The sequence below is a fragment of the Trachurus trachurus genome (assembly GCF_905171665.1).
Source record: "Trachurus trachurus genome assembly, chromosome: 10".
NCBI classification, from domain to species: Eukaryota; Metazoa; Chordata; class Actinopteri; order Carangiformes; family Carangidae; genus Trachurus; species Trachurus trachurus.
Window position 1 is genome coordinate 36,306,922 of NC_139894.1, and position 21,774 is coordinate 36,328,695.

Below are 21,774 nucleotides of genomic sequence, written 5' to 3' on the forward strand. Positions count from 1 at the left end.
TTCCCTTCGGCTGTGGCGGTTACTTCTCACAGGGAAACACTGAAGACACTTTTATTTTGAATGCACCGGAAGTTCAAACACAAACACACACACACGGCCACTGCAGCTTGACTAACGACCTTCTGGGGACGACAGTTGGTAGCTAACTAACCTGAACACACACAAGTCCTCAACGAGGCAGGAGCCGTCCGAGTCCAGTGTGAGGTAGAGTAACTGTCCTGTGTGTGTGTCTGTCTGTCTGTCTGTGTGTCCCTGTCCACCAGTCTGTCTGTCTGTCTGTCCGGTTTATGAAACAACCTGAAATGAATGGACGCGGCTAAGTGAAGTTAGCTAGCTGAAGTTGAACTTCGGACAGTGATAGTTTAGTTTGACAGCCTGTCCCGCCGGCGGAGCAGAGATGAGCTATAATGTCCTGTCTGTGTCTCACCCCCCCACTCCCACTGTGACAGTATAATAACGGTAGATAACAGTGGAGAGGTCACGCTTTGTCATCTGGGCCACAGTTAACAGCTGTGCTCCTAACGGTAGTTCAGCAGCAGCTATAGATAGCGGAGCGGAGTGCTTCTCATCCCTCACATTGACTTCATTGTGTCTGTGTCTGTCATGGCGAACAGCATCTCTGCTGCTGTCTTGCTTCCTCTCATCTTTCCAAAAAGGGGAGGGAGGGGGGGGGGGGGGGGGGGGGGGGGTCATGTGAGGTGACTGACTGACAGACACACGGTGCAGCTACAGCCAGTCTCTTTGGCGGTTGACATTATGGTAAGGTAAACAATCACGTCGGTCTTTTACGTGATGTCCGTAAAGTGGTCTTTTGTTACCAGACAACCAGAGGCCTCGCTCGGAGCCTTCAAGTGCTCTAGTTTAGGAGTAGTGAAATTTCCAGTGACTTCAGACGAGTCAGTGAACGCAACACTAGTGACCTCGGTGTGCTGCACCGCCGTCACGAGACCGGGTCAAAAGGTCAAAACCTGGGTTATTATTATGGGCTGTGTGTGGTTATTGTGTTTTTCTGACATAGTTGAAAACAGTTGTGAACTATTATTGGACATGGAAACCACTTAGGATTTGTTTTGTTATGATGTTCAACAAATAAAGTTAAAAAACAAAACAAACGCATCTTGTTTCAGATGTGTCTGCCTGTCTCCTGTATGGAAGCCCAGGCAGGCCATACTAGCAAATCTTTTTTATCTGCATCTTAAGGTAGTGAAGCTCGTAGATGTTTTTTTTTTTTTGGAGAAAACAGTGTTTTCAGCACTAGAAGTTGTATCTGGCACTGTACTGGCACTTATAAGTTAAAGTTTCTAACTGAAGGATTTTTTAAAGTGCTTTAGGAGCTATTTATTTGTTGTAATTGTTGTAATTTACTTGTTTTGCTAGTAACATTGTTTGATTTCATTATAGTATTAGTTATTATGTATTTAGTTTGCTCCTTATTTGTTCAGCTTAGTTGTTTTTTGTTGTTTAATGTATGTTTAGCCTAATATTTTATTTAATTTGAGCATACTGTGGGCTACAAAGTTGTATAAGCAGGTAAGGGACCAGAATGCACCTGGGTGGGCTTCTTTCTTCTTCTTTTTTTTTTTTTTTTTTACCAGAGCATGACAGGCCTGCAGGATTCCTTTGTTCTTTGGTTTGCTTGCTTACTTTTGGCAATGCATTTTTGAGTGGGCGTTGAGCTTCTTTTTCCTGCTACTGAAAAGCTCCATTCACAAAGCTGCTGAGGCCAACTCTTGCTTAGGAAAACTGAAAACTCTAACCTTTACTCTTTATGGACAGGCTTGCTTGGAACCCCAGAAATTGGTAACATGATAATAATAAAGTAACCAGTAATAACAGATTAGATCCTATTTATAAAAAGCGTGTTCTCCAAAAGGTATCTGTCTGATAAGCTTTGGGTCAACCCAGAAGAATTTAATTCTGTAATAAAAATCTATCTATCTATCTATCTATCTATCTATCTATCTATCTATCTATCTATCTATCTATCTATCTATCTATCTATCTATCTATCTTTTATCCATTGAGTGAATTGAAAAGAACTCATCAGTCATAATCATTATCTAACACCACTGTCCTCTACAGTCTGTTGTACCTGCTGGAGTAAGATGTCTTTGTCCATTCAGTTAGTGAATCTTGTGTAAACCCTGGCCAGTATGGTTTCATTCATTTATTTTTTGTGTGTGCATTTACAAATCCTTACTTGGTATAGTGCTTTTTTGTATTTATTTATTTTACATGCATTCCATTTATGGCACTGATCACTGATCACTGATCACAAAGCTGCTTATATATCTCTGTGTGTGTGTGTGTGTGTGTGTGTGTGTGTGTGTGTGTGTGTGTGTGTGTGTGTGTGTGTGTGTGTGTGTGTGTGTGTGTGTGTGTGTGTGTGTGTGTGTGTGTGTGTGTGTGTGTGTGTGTGTGGGGAATAGCGATATGACAGGTGGGGCGTGAGCAGCTGACTTAGACCACTGTGGCCAGCTGTGGTCACTGCTCACAGGAATTATTACAATGTTTCCACTTGGTGGTGTCAGCGCGTCTGTTTCCCCCCTCACTATTCTGTTTTGATAACATTCATGTGTTATCACATTCAATTTATTTCCTATGTTATTGTTTTTAAACTGTAACAAATTTCATTTCAGTTAGAAATGAAGAGAGGAAAATCATAGAGAATATAGGCCTACAGAGTCTCCATAAGACGTTGTCCCGGGAGGGAGGGAGGGAGGATCGGACGGTGTCAGCTGTCAGCACATCTGTCAGCAGCTCTAGATAGATAGATAGATAGATAGAACGATAGAACGATAGAACGATAGATAGATAGATAGATAGATAGATAGATAGATAGATAGATAGATAGATAGATAGATAGATAGATAGATAGATAGATAGATAGATAGATAGATAGATGCCTTTCCAAAGGTGGACAGTTTTTTTCAGACACTTGACAAACTTTATATTGGACAATCTAGATGTTGAATTTGTATATATGTTGGATATAAACACAGAGCAGTTCATAATGATAATGGAATTTTGATGTGACAGAAATCTGTGAATATCCATACACGTCTTCTCTGTGCTCACATCCAGTATTCTTATGGACCAACATGTTAACCAGTGGTCACTTCAAGCTGCTGCTCTGCAGCGTGGAGGGAAAGCTGCTCTGCCACAAAACACTTGCTTCATATTGGAGTGCTTTCTGAGGAAGAAGTAGAACAAACTCAGTCTTCAGGCAGTCCCAGTGTTTCCTCTACTGTTGTACAGGCCTGACAGGTTTGGGTCTTAAAGGGATAGTTCAAGATTTTGGCAAATTCACCCATTGCCGTAACCCCTATAGTCATAGGGCAGTCAATCTCGGCAGGAAGTCACACAAAGAAACACGAGAGAATCTGGTCAATTTTCAAAATAAAACACCGCGATTGACACATACGTGAGGCCAAAGTGTGTACGTTTGTAGCCTATTTGTGTTTATTAATCTAAACAGAGCGCGAGAGATGAACACACACACACACACACAGGGGCAGAAGCGCTTCTTTCTCTATTTATTACTTGTGATGTTTTATTCTTGAAAAGGGGGTTATGATATCATCATATAGTGTGGTTTTAATTGCAGTTATATAAGCATGTTGTCTGGGAGAGGGGTACTTGTATTAAATTTGGGAAAGGGTAGGCTACTCAAGCCAAACAAATATGGTGTCTATTGTATGATTATAATTATTTCTTAGATAGAAAATCGGTATCAGAAAAACCGGTTTTGGCAGGTCAGACCTCCTTAAAAACCGGAAATCAGTATCGGCCAAGAATTTAGCAATCGGTGCATCTCTATTAATTAATTAATTGTTTTGAGATCCGTGCGGCAGAGACGTCACGTGAGCTGATGTTGAACTATCCCTTTAACCTCATCAGTTCTGTACTCCAGGTACCAGCAGCTAAGTGGACTGTTTATTTAACCTTTAGCTCAGTGTAGTCCACCCTAACAAAGGAATGGCTGTGCTGAGCTCTGGGCTCTTTGTAAGCCACCGAAGCCAAAGAACACCTGACGCACATTGTGTTCTTCTGTGATGCCAGATGATGCTAGAGAGAGTGTTCTCAGTCAAGTGTGTCTGTCTCTCCCTGTAGATGCCAGGTGCTGGTCCATGGGTGTGAGCCGACTGGATGTATTTTACAGACGGCTGCTCCTCACCAAACTCTTCATTGGAGGATGGGGGAAGCCTGAAGACCTGAGGAGGTATGGAAAACAAAACACAACAAAATACAGCTGTTCAGGACACACAGGAGGCTCCTCCAAATAAATCACATATGCACTTACTCCAGCCTGTCCTGGGAATGACTGTGCAACATATCAGTCATTAAGGATTTCATGTTATCTGAAGCAAGTTGAAAAAAAAAAATTGTTATAAATTCAGTTAGAATCAGGGTCAGGGTTTCAGGACAGCCACAGCAGCCATGGCCGTCGTCATTAAAGGGATAGTTCACCCAAAATTCAAATTTCACTCATTATCTACTCACCCTCATGTCAACTAAGAGCTGTGAGAATTTTCAGAGTCCTCCGTTCCTTCTCTGAGTTACAGGGGGGTCCGCGCAGCAGTATTTGTCCATATAATGGTTGTGAATGGATACCAACTTTCTTTGTCCAAATAGACACACCAAAAAACATCCAAATACCTCCATACTGCTCGTCTGTAATGTCCCTCTTGTATTGAAGCCCCGACATGAGAAATTGTTCAGAAAAAAATTAAATAAGTCTATATTTTAAGCTTGTTTGTAGCGGAAGCTCCCAGTGTCTCGGTTCACTGCTCTTCCTGTGTCAACCGGCGGAACAATTTCTCATGTCGGGGCTTCAATACAAGAGGGACATTACATACGAGCAGTATGGAGGTATTTGGATGTTTTTTGGTGTGTCTTTTTGGACGAAGAAAGTTGGTATCCATTGACAACCATTATATGGACAAATACTGCTGCGCGGACCCCCCCGTAACTCAGAGAGGGAACGGAGGACTCTTCTTCTAAGAGCTTCTCACAGCTCTTAGTCAACATGAGGGTGAGTAGGTAATGAGAAATTGAAATTTGAATTTTGGGTGAACTATCCCTTTAATATTCAGCTCAGAATGAAATTCCTCACATATTGGATGATTTTTTTTCAGTGTGTTTAATTTTCACTGGAGAAATTTCAAAATGATGTGATTTCTGCACTTAAGATATTTTTCTCTTTACATCCAGAGAATATGATTTGTAGCTTGGGGTTCTCTGCAGCACCACAGTGCTCATGGTGTTAACAAGATGCATCAGTGTTGTGACCAACTCTAAAAGACCTACTACTTCATTGATAAATGTTTTTTACGCTCTCTTTCTTTTCTTGTTTGTGTTTTGCAGAATCTTTGAGTTCCGTAAGCTGATTGGAGACAGAGAGAGATGCAAGGCTCTGGTGCCTGAGAACTATCCAGTTTACATCAACAAGGTACTCACCCTGCTCTCTCTACTCACCACTGTACAGGAAGTGTTTTCTTGTTGGGAGTCTCACTGCTTTGCCTGTTTGTGTCCAGACAGAGGAGCACTCTGACTGTCTGATCCATGATGGCTTCTTCATCTCTCCTCTGGAGCACTTGGTTCCAGGTATCCTGCCAAAAGAGGCCGTCAAAGCCAGGTACACCATGTGACGTGGTCCACTCCATCTCCACTTCTAATGTGATGGTGTCACAGAAGGAGACAGGAGACCTGGGGTTGCTGGAAGACAGCGTTTCCCTTAGAAGAATCAATATTAGAATCAATAAAAAGCTGCATTAACTGTGCTGTACTGACAAGATACTGTAGGTATAACATAATATTATCGATTCACATAAATATCGCGATATCTTTTTTGACGGTTTTTTATTTGTTATTTTATTTTATTTTTTTAAATATTGTGCAATGTGCATTTGTTAGCCTTTTTTACATACAGAGAGTACAGGTTTTGAAAAGGGTTTAAGTTCACTTTATAATGGAGTATGTTAATTTATAGGCTCCTACAGTATTTGTGTGCAGATAAATGTTAAAAATGCAGACAAAGAATCGAGAGAATCGGCAATATCGTAGAATCGCAATTTAGATCGAATCGCCATCCAAAAAATCGTAGAAGAATCGAATCGGGAGAAAAGCATATCGTCCCAGCCCTAATTATTATTAACATTCACTCAGCATCTGACCAGTTGACCTGTCACAAGGAGCGGTGGATACATGAGCCAATATGTTGATGATTGACTTTTAAATCAACCCTGCAATATTTGTTCATTCATGGTAACTCCTGTTGTCATTGCAATATTGCACACCAATTTTCCTGATACCATGAAGGACCTGTATTAACAACAAAGAGATTTTAATCCAAGAATAGATTTATGGTACAGATAAGACTGTATAACGTGGGGAATTTGGTTGTTACAGTAGCATTTGTAACATACAAAGTAAAAAAGTAGAGGAATAGCAAATATAGAGATAAAGAAATGATGTAAGACAAACATGTTTCAGTAATTACATGTATATATGCACAGTTATTTACAAGAATAGAATAAAACAATGTCCAGCAGCTTCATTTCCAATGGTGTGCAACAATATGTTAATAACAAAGTTCTTTTGTTTCATATTGGGTCAAAAAGCATTTTGTGCACTGGTCAAAAAACCTGCTAACATCTGGCTTTTGTCAGCAACGTGAAAAGGAACAATGGGCATTCACTTCCTGGTCAAAGAATACACAAACGTTCAGCCCTTTTCCTGCTGCCACACCTGTCACCTGTCCATCATGGTGCCGTTAAAACCAGAAACAGCACAGACACACACACCTCTCCCGGTCAGAGTGCTGCCTGCATTGTGCTGTAAAACGGCTCAGAGCAGCAGTGGCCCTCTCTGCCTGGAGACAGGTGAGTAAGGGCTGATCATGCTGCGTCCCAGCCCGGCCACCTCTGGACACCCTGGATGACAGCTGGACAGTTGCACTAAACCCAAACCACTAACTAAAGCCAGCTACAGTAAACCTTTGTCTGTTGATGACTCATGATGTGTCTGTGTACTGTGGTCCTCACAGTATGTCTGTTGTTCCAGGTTTCAGTTCATAGTTCCCAGGAAGTGGCAGAAGAACAGACCAGTATGTGTCCACCTGGCTGGGACTGGAGACCATGTAAGCCCCTCAACCTCCACAAGACCTGATTAGCAGGATGCATTCAGTCTGCACTATCTCAAGTATTAAAGGGATAGTTCAACATTTTGTCAAACTGGCCCATTGCCATAATCCCTATAGTCATAGCAGTAGGTTCGTTACCTTTAATTGTCGGTGCAAGCTATGTTTAGAACGGTGGAGCAGAGGGGCGAGCTGCTCAGAGCTACGCTACGGAGGCTTATGGGATTTCTTGGTTTCCCTCATCAAACTCATCAAATACACAATCCAACAACTCCAAAACGCTCTGGTGGACAAGTTGTGACCTGCACATTCACCACGCTATGAGATAATAACACAACGTTACGAAACAGAGCCTTTTTCTAGGTAAATACAGGGTAAATACAGAGTCTGCTTGCTGAAAAACTGTCCCTGAAGGCAACACGCATCAGCGGTTTTGCATGAATTTCCCTCTAAAACAACTCTGTCTGGTAACGTTCTGTTATCTCATAGCGTGGTGAATGTGCAGGTTACAACTTGTCCACGACAGCGTTTTGGAGTTGTCGGATTGTGTATTTGATGAGTTTGATGAGGGAAACCAAGAAGTTCCATGAGCCTCCGTAGCGTAGCTGTGAGCAGCTCACGACTCTGCTCCACCGTTCTAAAAACAGCTTGCACCGACAATTAAAGGTAACGAACCTACTGCTATGACTATAGCAATCATGGCAATGGGCCAATTTGCCAAAATGTTGAACTATCCCTTTAATGACTGTTTGTTGTCTGTGTGTGTAGTTTTTCTGGCGGCGGCGGACACTGATGGCCCGGCCCATGATCAAAGAGGCAGGAATGGCTTCACTGCTTCTGGAGAATCCTTATTATATCCTTCTGTTGATTGTCATCGGTCAGTTCTGCTGGACAGACACCCCCTGATAGACCCTGATAGACCCTGATAGATGCTGCCTACAGTGTTGCATTAGAAACACTGTTTGGATTGCACAAACACTAGGTCATTGTTTGAGTGTGTGGGTGTCTCCGTCTGCTGTTTATAGTTCATGTAGCAGCAGCGAGTGCAAAGTGCAGCTAGCTGGGTGAGATCAGAGGACGATGATGTTTGATTCAAAACATTTCAGCCAGTCACATCACCGGTCTCATCCTTCTGAACCAGCTGATTCAGCCGCAGCCAAACATGACAACAGGCCACTGAAGGAGCAGATGAAGTCTAAGTCTTTTGCTCTCTAAGAATTCAACATGTAACACCACTTTGTAAAGAGAAGGAACAATGGACATTGTGTAATGTCACTGCACTCTGACATTGCCCTCTTCCTTATCAGGCTTGTGTTTCCATGCTTTGGAAGCTAACACCTGATGCAGACGATAAGAGGCTGTGTTGGTGAAAGCAGATCAGGGATCAGTGTGTATAAGGAAGACATGCAGCGTCTGTTCAGCTCTGTTATCTAGTCAAATGTTTGTGTTATCTTTGCTGCCTATGAACATGTGTCTGATCCTTGACTGACCCTTCACATGGCTACCGTAAACCCAAAGACCAACTGTAAGTTCAACCTGTCGCACTCTATTGACTGTATGAGTTTTTATTTTCAGACAAGTAGAAAAAAAGGAGCTTTTCTTTTTTAAATGACAAGTAAATGTAGAAGAAAAAGCAAAAATGCTACAAGCTGCGTAAATGTTACATTTACAGATGAATGAAATAACTGAAATAATGACTTCATGTGTGTGTTGCCTATGAGAACTATGAGTGTAAATCTGAAACTCTGGTGGCCCCTAAGAAGAAAGTATAAACATTAAAGGGATATTTCAACATTTTGGCAAATTCGCCCATTGCAATAATCCCTATAGTCTTAGAGATAAAAATACACAATCCAACAACTCTGGTGGACAAGTTGCGACTGGCACATTCACCACGCTATGAGATAATAATGGAACGTTATGAGATGGAGTTGTTTTCGCAGCAAATGCTGATCGGCGGGTGCTAACCCTGGGCGGAGGGATACGTGAGTTGGTTAGGTCCAAATAAAAACTGTGTTTTTCCTGCACTTTGAAGGGCTGGAAAAAATTATATTATAGCGAACAATGGAACTGTGTATTTTTTTTTCAGGTAAAACCTCTTTTAGGCCGTGAAAATAGGCCGTTTCTTTGGGTCTGTTCACAACACTGTATGTTGTAAATCTCTGGGCAGGGCTATTATGGGCTGGCGTTGCTAACAGGAGGAGTGCAGAGAGTCTTCTACTGCAATTAAAGTACTTGGGGGCTATTTGTAGATCATACAACCCCACTTAAAAAAAAAATGCTACTATCCCTTTAATGATGTATGTGGTTTGTCCTCATAGGCCACCGTACAAGACTTTTAAATCTCTATTTCAGAGACTTTAATGGCTTCAGATATTCAAGCTGAAATAAATGCAGTCTGAAGTGAATGTAAACATTATGTGTGTGTTGTTTAGGAGGTCCAGTCTGAAGAATGTGTCGGACCTGTTTGTAATGGGAGGTGCTCTGATCCTGGAGTCAACAGTGCTGCTCCACTGGCTGCATGGAGAAGGATACTGGCCTCTGGGAATGACTGGCATCTCCATGGGAGGATATGTGAGTCCCCAGAGTGGCACACACACAGTCTTTTTATCAAAGCTGTCACGATCCTCTGAAGTAGATGCCCAGAGATGGGCTTTTTCGTGAGCTGTGTTGTTTTCCTCTGTGTCCAGATGGCGTCCCTGGCAGTAACAAACTGGCCAAAGCCCATCCCTCTGATTCCCTGTTTGTCCTGGTCCACTGCCTCCAGTGTCTTTACCACGGTAACACACGCTCTGTAGTTTCCACACAGTGACAAGACATTTAGTTACCAGGTGACATCATCAAACAGTGTAGATGGGATGATGTAACTGTCTCTCCTTCTTCCCGGTTGTTTGGAGCCGTGACTGGTCCAATGTGGTCTCACTCTGACCCACTCTAAATCTATACTTCTGTGTTTCAGCAGTAGAAAGTGTCAGGTGGTATTATAACCATTTTAATGTTTCAGTTTAAATAACTGTTAACCTTTTGAATCATTATGAACAGTAGTGTTCTATATTTGAAGGAATAGACCGAATCGCCTTGTTGTTTACATTCTACTTCCGGGTAGAAAACCAGCACGTAATTTGAATGAGAACAGTAGTAACGAACGAGAGTTTAGCTATATATCATATTTTTCACGCCCTATCACCGTTTAGACAAATCTGAAATGATTGAAGAAACATTACTATTTCTGTGTGTGTGTTTTGTGTTGCTATGTGTTGTATTCATTCAGTTTGGGGGAATCACAGTGTCTAGAAAGCATCAGTGGCTCAGCTAACAGGGGCAGCTGACGGCGGTAGCTAAGCTAACGGCGGAAGCTAAGCTAACACCAGGACGTCAGCTGTTAAAACCCTCCCGTTGTGGGACACGACATGAAACTACTCCAGTTAGCTCAGTCATGTTGGAACTCAGATATCTGCTGGAGAAAATATTTTTTCATGGAGCGTTTATTGAGTCACTGAGTTATTAAAGTTAAACAGCTAGCTAACCGTTAGCCCAGCTAATCTATGATAACCATGACTAATTACAAACATGTGCACACATAAATAGTAATGTTTGTCCAATCATTGGTTTTATAAACTTTACAAACATCAGATTAGTCTAAACGGTGATATAGTGACATGAAAAATTAGATATAGCCTAGTGAAACTCTCGTCCGTCACTATTGTTCTCATGCTGGTTTTCTACCCGGAAGTAGTTGTAAACAACAAGGCGATTAGTCCTATAGTCCACCAATGTCAGTGTTAATTAGGAATATAGCAGCAGATAACTGTAAATAAAATTAGCTGGCCTGGCATGTAACTGCTATAAAACATTTACTACATTTAGCTATTGACCAAACATCTAAGTCGGCACACTGAGACTATTATTCAATGATATGGTCTCATGTGACAGCCAGGCAGCTCAGAATAAAGCAGCTGTCCTCTGCCCATACCAAGCAAAGGGACACTGATATGGTCTGGTTCATTGTAAACAGCTTTAGTAAAATTATTTTCTTTAGTAATTAAGTGCTGAATCAAGTCTTGGAAGCTCATTTCCTGTTCCTTTGTGTAGAACTAAAGAGACCAGTCAATTATCAGTCAGTGGTGGCATGAATTCATGACAGAGAAAAAAGTATCATATAAAACAGTGCATTCTAAAGACTTACATTCAATAAAAAATATTGTCACTTTCCTGTAAAAAATGTGTTCACACTTTAAACAGGTCACTCGTAGACTGTTACATCCATTTAAACTTTGATGGCTCTCACTAGTTTACCTTCTCATTTCCCATCTCTGCATACAATTCCAGCTGCTTCATGCTAACTGCAGCCAGCAGTGCAGTTGAGCTGCAGCAATCACATTTCAGATATTGCAGTTTCTAGTTGTATTTGAATATCTATTTTTAGCACTGTTGGCCTTGTTTGCCCTGCTGTGTGCATTCATCCACAGCATGCAACTCTCAAGCTGCTCTCTCTCACTCTAACACTACAGTGACTTACTAAAGTACTGGAACGCCGCAAGATACCATTACACACTCATATAGGCATCTTTGTTGTACACAAGGAGGGAGGAGAGTGGACATCTCAGAGTACATACAGGCATGTTTGTATTTTTTAGATTTGTTAAATAAAAAATAAAAAAGTAATGCTATCCTTTCATGTGGGAGAGAATGGGTTCAAAAGTACCATGAAGCCCTGCAGCAAAGACAGGTTTTAACTGTCATTTAGGATTTTAGCCAGTGGTGCTCTGTGTGATGGTGTGTGTATGTGTGTGTGTGTGTGTCCAGGGTGTGCTGAGTAAAGCAGTGAACTGGGCAGAGCTGGAGAAGCAGTATGCTATCAACTCAGTGTATGAGGAGGAGATCATCAACCTGTTGGAGTACTGTGGGGTACGTTGCCGTTGGCTTTTTTCAACATTCCTTACTTATCCACTTTTTCCGAACGACAAAACGGTTTTGCACTTCCGGCGAAATTGTATGTTTATGTTTCCATGGCTTCAGTCGTTGTCATAGTTGCGGTAAACACATGGATCTATTAAAGGGATAGTAGCATTTTTTTTAAAGTGGGGTTGTATGATCTACAAATAGCCCCTAAGTACTTTAATTGCAGTAGAAGACTCTCTGCACTCCTCCCGTTAGCAACGCCAGCCCATAGCCCTGCCCAGAGATTTACAACATACAGTGTTGTGAACAGACCCAAAGAAACGGCCTATTTTCACGGCCTTATAGCGAACAATGGAACTGTGAATTTTTTTTCATGTAAAACCTCTTTTAGGCCGTGAAAATTTCTTTGGGTCTGTTCACAACACTGTATGTTGTAAATCTCTGGGCAGGGCTATTATGGGCTGGCGTTGCTAACGGGAGGAGTGCAGAGAGTCTTCTACTGCAATTAAAGTACTTAGGGGCTATTTGTAGATCATACAACCCCACTTTTAAAAAAAATGCTACTATCCCTTTAACACTGGCTTTTAACATGGATGTCCATTTACTGTATGTGGTATCCATTGTATCCATTGTAACGAGTAGGTAGCAGATTTTTCAATCAAGCAAAAGACATTTTTTTGAAACGTGATGTTTCATGTTGGCATTAAAGTGATAGTTCAGCTTTTTTGAAGTGGGGTTGTATGAGCTACAAAGGCCCATTAAAGGGACAACAAGGAGTTTTGGAAAGCAAAGTGTTTCCACACTACATTTCCCATGAGCCTCCGTGCGCACCGTAAAATTCTTGGACCGGCGCAAGACGGACGAAAGCCAAAACATTTGCCAAGAATGTTCTCATTCATCAAGAATAAAAGTCAGAGTTTGGAAGACGATCAGATACCGTCGTAGTTCCCACCATAAACGGTGATGATGGGCAGCGTCCGCAAAACCGAAAGTAGGAAATGCTGGCCAGCTCGCCCAGCATTTCCACCGCTAATAATAATAACAAAATAACGATAAGGACAAAATGATATATTTATCGAAAATTGACCCATTAACAAGTGTGGGTAACATAGATTCATCCACATTAATTAGAGACCTTCCCAGTGCATCTAGTGTACTTATTGGGCATTTGTAGCTCATACAACCCGACTCCAAAAAAGCTGAACTATCCCTTTAAACTACAATGTATTTATTGCTTGTTTCATCAGGACACGTTCCAGATCTTCATAGATCTTAATGGTGAACAGATAAACATTTGGAGGAACTGTCCATTGATAACAAACACTGGTACATTTCAATGACTCTCGAGGAAGCTCTCCCTCTGATGTGTGTGTGTGCTCTCATCCATCAGGCTGATTCCTTTAAGATGGGTCGAGCCATCATGAAGAGCGGCGAGCCTATAGAACATCTGCTGGGTCTGTCTGGAGGAGACAAAGGGGAATCTGTGGCTGGCCATGGCTTATTGTTTGGTGGAGACCATTTATTATCATCCGTCAACAGTAGAGGGACGGGCTTGGACTCTCTCCCAAGGTAAACAAGAAAATTCACTGTGAATAAAAACTTCTCAATGTCTCATGCACTTAAAATGTAAAAACTTGGAAATGTTCTATGTGTAACAGCCCCTTTTACTCAAAAATACACCTGTGACTTTCCTCTTACGTTCCACATGCTTCAGTGACACAGCACATTCTAAACATAACATTGGTAAGATCAGAAGAATGAAACACCTAGTCATTCTGTACATACTGTATGTCTCGCTAAGATACTATAGTCTATAATTAGGGCTTCTAGCACATGGTTCTGATAGATGCCAGTGTTATTAACCCTAACCCTATTGATAATTGCTTGCTTATGTAGATGCATATTTTTTTTTTGGGGGGGGGGGGTCACACATGAATCAACATTACTGTAAGTGTGTCAGTGTTGTATGTTGCAGATGCAGTGAAAGACTCACTCTGTCACTTCTGCCTCTCAGCAAACAAAATAATAACGAAAGATGCCTTTGGGTGACATTATGAAATATCTGGCCACCATGGGAGTGGTTGCCTCACCTTTACCATAAGCCCCTCCCAGTTTGGATTCCTTCAGGGACAGTTTTCAGGAGATCAAACACCTGTTGGTTATGTTCCAGTGAGCTGACTCTTGTTTCAGTGTTGAACCTTTTGCTTGAGACCAGGCCAGCTTGTCATGCACCACTGTGTGCATGACAAGACTAATGATCATTTGATACTTATATAGTTTTGCTGCTGATTCCCCATACCTAAGACGTGCCAGGTTGTGTCTAGTTATTTCTGTTCACGTTGGAACGATTAGGTAGAATCAAAGATAATACCACATTAGCATCGGAATGAACCATTTCTCCACACACGTGGTTGGATGCAGAGGATGTCCTTGTGAAAAATACTCAAACTTAAAACCATCTTTCTGTGACTCACATTTTTATTATGTCTTATATTTTACAATAGAAATGATGAACAGTATCTCTAAGCATTAAAGGGATAGTTCACCCAAAATTGAAATTTCACTCATTATCTACTCACCCTCATGTCGACTAAGTTTCAGAGTCCTCCGTGGCTTCTCTGAGTTACAGGGAGTCGCATTTCGGGGCTTCAATAAAAGACGGACATTACATACGAGCAGCATGGAGGTATTTGGATGTTTTTTGGTGTGTCTTTTTGTTATGAAGACAGTTGGTATCCATTTGCAACCGTTATATGGACATGCACTGCTACGCCGAGACCCCCTGTAACTCAGAGAAGCCACGGAGGACTCTGAAACTTCTCCCAGCCCTTAGTCCACATGAGGGTGAGTAGATAATGAGTGCAATTTCAATTTTGGCTGAACTATCCCATTAAAGAATAAGGTAGTAGATTGACTTGACAGGGGGCCCAACACAGTGTTGGTGTGGCTGAAGTAAAAACAGTGAGCTTGTCCAATGTCCACTGTACCACTGTTACAGAAGGAATCACAGTCCATAAACATCAGAATAGTGTTTATGACCACTTGTGTAGCACCACCATCACCACATCCCTCCTACATTCATAAATGCAGCAAGGTCAGAGAGATATTTAGTGCAGAACTTGTTGAAGCAGAGGTATAATACAAATCAATAATAGAAAATAAAGAAAAAAAGCGATCCGCAAATTAGTCCATTACGTCCCTGTAATGAGTCAAACTGCAGAAACCTTCCCCCTCAACTGTCTTCTCTTCTTGTAGACACAGCTGTGGATCAACAAGCTGTTGATGTGTATCTATCATTGTTGCATTGAGTTTGGCAGCTGCTTTGTCTTTGGTGGACTTAGTCTTTGCATGAATATAAATTACAGAATCATCTGCATATGACTGAATTTCACAAAGTAAGTCATTGCACCTGTGGGCCTGCCGCTCTGCATCCCATCAACAGGCCGGTGGCTGTGAGTTGTGTGGGGGACATGAATCCTGCCAACACCTGCCTGCAGGTATACGAGGACCAGCTTCCTATAGGTCGTAGACAAAACAGGAAGTGTTGTTGCTGATGCAAAACCTGTTGTAGTCTGTCATGCGTGTTAAATGGCTTTACAGTGTACCAGCAGGACAGCATGGTACACCTCCAAGAATATCATTGACCCTTTCTCAGTCCATGTGTCTGTTTACATTCATGTGCGTGTGTGTGCAAGCGGTTTAGTAGTTTAATCTCACACTGTTATTATCACTTATTTCACAACATTTTGTTGATATCTGATTCATCGATTTTTTTTCCATCAGAATCACATCAGTGATGTTATATTTACAATTTTGATGACCTTGTTAGGATTTTCATGCTGCTGCTGTTACCGGTTGCTCCAATGACACAGTTTGATATTTTATCTTTTTATTCTTCTCTTAGAAGCTTTCAGGCCAACAACACACTGCACAGGACGAAGACAGATCCGGCCAAATGCTCTCGGCCATCACTGCACAGAGAGTCAATAAGCTTCATGAAGGGAGTGATGGATGAATGTACACACATGGCCAACTTCTCTGGTGAGTTCTTTTTCCCTCCTCTGTTTAAAAAAAAAAAATCACTTCCACACCAGCACCAAAAAAAAAAAAATCTCTGTTCAGATGTAAACGCGAAAAAAACGCTGTACATTGCAGCCACACCAGCAGGCGGAGATTGTTTGTTTTGCCTTCTGGCCCCAAAATGTGAGAATGTGAGAACCAGCCGTTGTGAACAGGGCTGTTTTGAGAAGATGAAAAGAGCTGTGATGTTTGATCCTTGGGGTATTTTGACTGAAGCATGTAACAGACATGTCTTTATACACCTGGGAACTATTTTAATTTGTGGAAAAGGAGCATGATATGTCTCCGTTAAAGGGATACGCCAATTTTTTTTTTTTTTCGTGTCTTGCCTCACTCCCGAGTCCATGACAAGCACATAGACACCATCCTTTCGACTGTGCATGCAGTAACAAGGGAGATACTGGCAGAGCTGGTGCACCGCTAATTAGCTTAGCTCAAACACTGGAAGTGTATGGGTAGTGTTAGCCTGCCTCCTACCTGAGCCAAAATCAGCAGTCAGAAGCTGATTTCATTTTAGCTCTAAACTCTGTAAATATATCACTTTATCCACATTTCAAACATTTTTAGGTGAGAAAGTAGCCGTTTAGATCAGCAGTGTGTCGTTCATTTGTCTAAATACCATTTTGTTCGGACGAATTCGGCGCTACTCAAGCTAGCCGTTGTGACCAACGCACTTCCGGTTACTTTCACAAAATAAAACACCCGTTGCCCTTTACATACAGAAAACCATGACGATAGAATTTGTGCTTTTACTTTGAAATAGGAAGCTAACCTACCCTCGATGTAGCTAGCTTGAACCAGAATAAACCGTCTTTGCTTGAACCCTCCGTTTTGACCGATCTCGTCCTGTTAGCGGCATTTGACCGCTCAAGATGCCTTACTGTGCGTTCAGACCGAAAGCGTCGAGAGCGTCGCGGTGGCCGGAAGTCATTCATTTTCAATGAGAACCAGCGTCGAGGAGCGTTGAAGAGCGTCAAAGGCGTTGGCGTCGCGTTTTGGCGGCGAGAGCGTCAGGAGAAAGTTGAAATCTCCTGAACTTTATGCTAATGAGCGATGATGCGGAGCAGCGGCAACCAATCAGAGTGTAGATGTCCCCCACTCAACCAACCACAACCGACGTCAACTTCTTTGACGCGCGTCAAAAACGCCAGGGTGTTCAGACCACCAGCGTCGCGGAAAAGCGTCAAGAGCGTCAAGAGCGTATTTTGAAGCTTTTGGTCTGAACGCCCCATTACCGGAGAGTTTTGTCAGCTCTGAGATGAAGATCGGTCCGCTGATTTCGGCTTGGGTAGGAGGCAGCCTAACGCTACCTACGCTACCTTCCAGCGTTTGAGCTAAGCTAATTAGCGGTGCGCCAGCTCTGCCCATATCTCCCTTGTTACTGCACGCACAGTCGAAAGGATGGTGTCTATCTGCTGGTCATGGACTCGGGAGTGAGGCAAGACACGAAAAAAAAATGTTGGCGTATCCCTTTAAGGACCGAAAACACAGTTTACATGTGGACATGGTAACAGTGTTCCTGATTATCATGACAGAGCTAGCTGTTCCAGCTCAGAGGACAGGACCATACACACTGCATCCAGTCAGCAGTCAGGCCTGTGCTGAGCAGTCTGCCCTGCAGCTTCCTATCACTGAACTACTACTAACATTATACAAGCCCAGACTTCTGGTAGAACAACTCTAATGACCTGCAGTAGAATCATGCTCCATGTCACACTGGTTTCACCAACACTTGCGTGTCATTTGTCAGTGTAAACAAGTATCATAAAAAGGTATCTGTCCCTGTGTCCCAGTCCCTGTAGACACCAGTCTCATCATCGTGGTCCAGGCCAAAGAGGACGCCTACATCCCTCGTACAGGAGTCCTCAGTCTGCAGGAGATCTGGCCTGAGTGTGAAGTCAGATATCTGAATGGAGGACACATCAGTGCATACCTATTCAAACAGAACGTATTCAGGTAAACCGCTGACTTAAAGCAGAGCAAATCAGATGGGAGGTTGTGTGTGTGTGTGTGTGTGTGATGTAATAGTCAATTTGATCTTACTTGATATGTGTCTCTTTGGTCGTGTGACTGTCAGTGTTGAAGGTGTGTTGTTTTGGAGGAGTAAAGGGTCAGTCTGCTGAGACCAGAAGCGCAGACCAGCAGACAGATCAGAGTCTGCTAGCATAGTTAGCATCTTTTACACTTTTTCTCTATTGCTAAGACACATTTCTTGAAACCTTCCATCCTTTTCTGCAAACTGTAAACACAAAACCCAGTTTTCAAACTACATTCACAAAACCTCTGACTCTTCTTGAAAAACCAAACTATTGCCTCAAAACAGTTCAAAACGGCTCAAAACAAACACTGTTGTCAGATCAGACCCCGAGCCAATCAAAATGAAAAACACTACTGAACAGTCATTACACACAACATAGAAAAAAGGAAATCACAAAAGATGTAGAAATAATCTTTATGTTCACAATAGGAAAATGCTTTTTGCAAAACAAAAATCTGTTTAGCTCTTCTAGTTAAAAAAAATATATATATATGTATATATTCTACAGGGGGTCAGGACACAGGACTCACCTCTCTGATTGTTTCTATAGTGAAACTTCAATAACCAGGGCTCCTGAACTGGTTTATACTGGTTCCTTCACATCATTAGCTACAGTGTGATCAGTTTTGAGTGCTGTGTTTAAGTTTAGACTCCTGTGCTGTAATTGAGTTTCACTTTTGCTACCTGTGCTTACTATAATGCAACACAAGGGCATCACAGTGCAACATGTGTTTTTAGTGGGTGAGAATATGTTTGTAAGTTGTGTCTAACTAAAGTGTGTTAGGTTCTGTCAAAAGGGCGAGCAGTTCAATAATGGGTTCAGGTCACTGAGCATGTGGTTCAGACAGTGTTCTAGCAATTGAGAAAAACTGTATTGTTGTCTAAAACCCTGGCTGTCTGAGTCTCTAAGGTGGAAACACTCAGTCATGGTGCTGACTGATTGTTTCACTCATGGATCATACAGCAGCTTGTCCTTCTGGCAGTGATTCTGTTTGGTTTTGCTTGAGTCAACATCTGCATTCTTCCTTCATCTGCATGAGTGGAGGTGAATTTCTCTTTTCATGGAGAAAACAGATTCTCAGATTCACAAACTGTTTACTGTTGGACATGATTATTTCTTTGCCCCGTTCCATCGTTTCAGAGCTGAATCTAGTTTAGTTTATTTATTTATTTATTTCGGACATGTTAGTTGAATCAGACTTCATCACACACAATTTCAGTTACACAATACAATAGGATACGATATGCTTTTCTCCCGATTCGATTCTTCTACGATTTTTTGGATGGCGATTCGATTTAAATTGCGATTCTACGATATTGCCGATACTCTCGATTTTTAGTCTGCATTTTTAACATTTATCTGCACACAAACAAATGCACATTGCACAATATTCAAAAAAAAAAAAAAAAAAAAAAGAAATTCAAAAAAATAATCGATTTTTGAAAAAAAAAAATTAAAAAATCGTCTAAAAAGATATTGCGATATTTATGTGAATCGATTTTTTTCCCTTCCCTTACAATACAAGCACATGAGCGAAAGGGAAAACGGGAGAAGCATAAAGCTTATCAGGTCCCGCCCCAATTACCATTCAGAATACATACATTTCATCACAATTTTTCTTTCTTTTTAGTATACGTGATACAACAGCAGAGCACATTATATAGCCTGCATAAAAACAATGAAAATAATGAAATTAACATTGTGCAGGAGGAGTAGAAGCCAAAAAAGGCTTATAAAAATGCCTCCCCTATGTACAAACAACAGCAGTGGTCTTCCAAGTAAAAAACATAATACAGAAATTCTTAACATAAAAAATACAAAAAAAGAAATAGGAGGAAATGAAAGATAAAGATTGACAGGTCCAGAAGTACCACACAAGACTTGACTAAAGAATGATTAATAATGAATGATGAATGACTGTATATCTGCTTCATTTCCAGACAGGCCATATACGACGCATTCAACAGATTTTGCCTCAAATATCCCGACCTGCACTAATGGAGTCAGCCTGCAGCCTGAAGCCCCAAGCCTGTCCACACATCAGAGGCTGCAGCGTCAAGTATGACAGTGAGGATGTGTGTCTGTCAGCTGATGGTTCCATCTGCCTCTGCAGAGGGATGGCTGTGTGCCTTGGTACCCACAAACTAACAAATATGTTGTGAAGGTTCCCACCAGAACACTTAGACCTCTAGATTCACTCTGGACCACTGGACACTGAGCAGTTCCTCCAGTCCAGAGATGAACACAGTATCTGATAAACATCAGTACTGACTAGGATATATCAGGAATGTAAAATATGACAGATATGATAATAAATGAGAACAGATTTCACAGTGATTTATAATCCCTCCGATTTTTGATAAAATTTATGATTGACTGAATTTATTCGTACTCAGTATTTACTGCTCAGACAGTGGCACAGTGTGTATTTTGTCTTTACAGGACCCCACTGCTGTGTTTCAGCCTTACACAAATCCTAGGCCAGTAGGACCCAAAAGTATTCTGGACTGTGACCCAGTCTGTGTGTCATGTCATTGATTATTCAGAGGCAGCTCTTCATGTTTTGGGTTTTTGGAGGACGTTTTGACTCTTGGGTCTTAACCTATACATTTATATGAACCATTTTCTCTTCATTAAGACAGTCGATGCCGACTGGATTACACTTTTTTTTTTCAAATTGTGCAGAAATGAATGGAGGAGCATTGTTTTGGTCAAGTGATTTGTAGTGAAACCAGTGGGACGGTCCTGTAAAAACCTGCTGAAGCCGCTTCCTGCAGCGTCTCTCCTCCATCCGACAGTGGAAACTCTTTTATGACCCTTTGACATCACAGCAGGAAGCTGAGGTTAAGCCGAGAGAGAATGAACTCTGGCTCTGTTGATGAATCCAGGGCAGAGGGCAGAGCTGGATGTGGCTCATCTGAATAAAACACAGCTGTAAGTAATGCTGTGGATTCCACCTGTGCTTCTTCTGCTGTGAGGAGAAAGCAGCAGAGTCTGTACAGCTTCAGACAGGCCCAACCTCACAGGGAGAATTCCTCTCTGACTGAACTTGTGTGTGTGTGACACCTTGAAGCTAAACTCTTATCGGATCCAGCTGACTGATGAGCTGCTGTGGGTGGGGTAAGCAGAAAAACCTGTTTTAGTCACTTAAAATAAGCCAACAGCAGCTGAAATGTTTGGTTAATTTGAGATATTTCTGCTGGCAGCTCTTTACTGTGGTGCACCTCTACAGTTCAATGTGTCAGAGCCCTGAATCTATAGATGAGCAGCTCCCAGAAGACACAACACCCTCATTTCTAAAACCACATGTGTGTGTACAGAGTGATCAGATTATAGACCTGTGCACTCTGCACAACTTTCCCTCAGTCACAGTCAGATTGAAAATGGCTCTGTCTGTCCACAATGGGACAGTAAACCAACACCGTGGTCCCTGATGAGTCTGAATTGATGTGTATGTTGTTGCTGTGGAGATGGAGGCAGACACACACAACAGCACACACACCTCTGGGTGAAGGGGGCGTCCTTCTCCTGGACTCCACTGAACACAACACGCTGACAGCAGCACGGTCCTGTCCACTGCCATGAATTCACACACATATTATTAAAACCTAC

General features: G+C 41.9%; 1 protein-coding gene across 2 annotated transcripts; it reads left to right on the forward strand.

The window, feature by feature from the left end:
- The first annotated feature begins 96 nt into the window (after window positions 1–96).
- Window positions 97–21,036, forward strand: abhd18 (abhydrolase domain containing 18). Of its 2 annotated transcripts, none has more exons than XM_083980136.1 (13): window positions 97–204; window positions 4,114–4,222; window positions 5,368–5,452; window positions 5,538–5,638; window positions 7,066–7,141; window positions 7,910–8,022; window positions 9,577–9,715; window positions 9,832–9,921; window positions 11,948–12,049; window positions 13,434–13,612; window positions 15,948–16,084; window positions 17,917–18,079; window positions 20,103–21,036. In XM_083980136.1, the coding sequence occupies exons 2-13, from the start codon at window positions 4,131–4,133 to the stop codon at window positions 20,158–20,160; spliced, it is 1,335 nt and encodes a 444-aa protein (XP_083836262.1). In that variant the 5' UTR covers window positions 97–204; window positions 4,114–4,130; the 3' UTR covers window positions 20,161–21,036. The 2 variants fall into 2 exon arrangements, with proteins under 2 accessions (XP_083836262.1, XP_083836263.1); XM_083980137.1 differs by lacking the exon at window positions 97–204 and adding an exon at window positions 725–759.
- Window positions 21,037–21,774: the final 738 nt, after the last annotated feature.

Bases quoted from the DNA above. Each gene is read 5' to 3' on its own strand.
- abhd18 (XM_083980136.1), top strand. From the start codon at position 4,131: ATGGGTGTGAGCCGACTGGATGTATTTTACAGACGGCTGCTCCTCACC. The intron at 4,223-5,367 runs GTATGGAAAACA...TGTGTTTTGCAG, and splicing joins AAGCCTGAAGACCTGAGGAG to AATCTTTGAGTTCCGTAAGC. The intron at 12,050-13,433 runs GTACGTTGCCGT...CTCATCCATCAG, and splicing joins ACCTGTTGGAGTACTGTGGG to GCTGATTCCTTTAAGATGGG.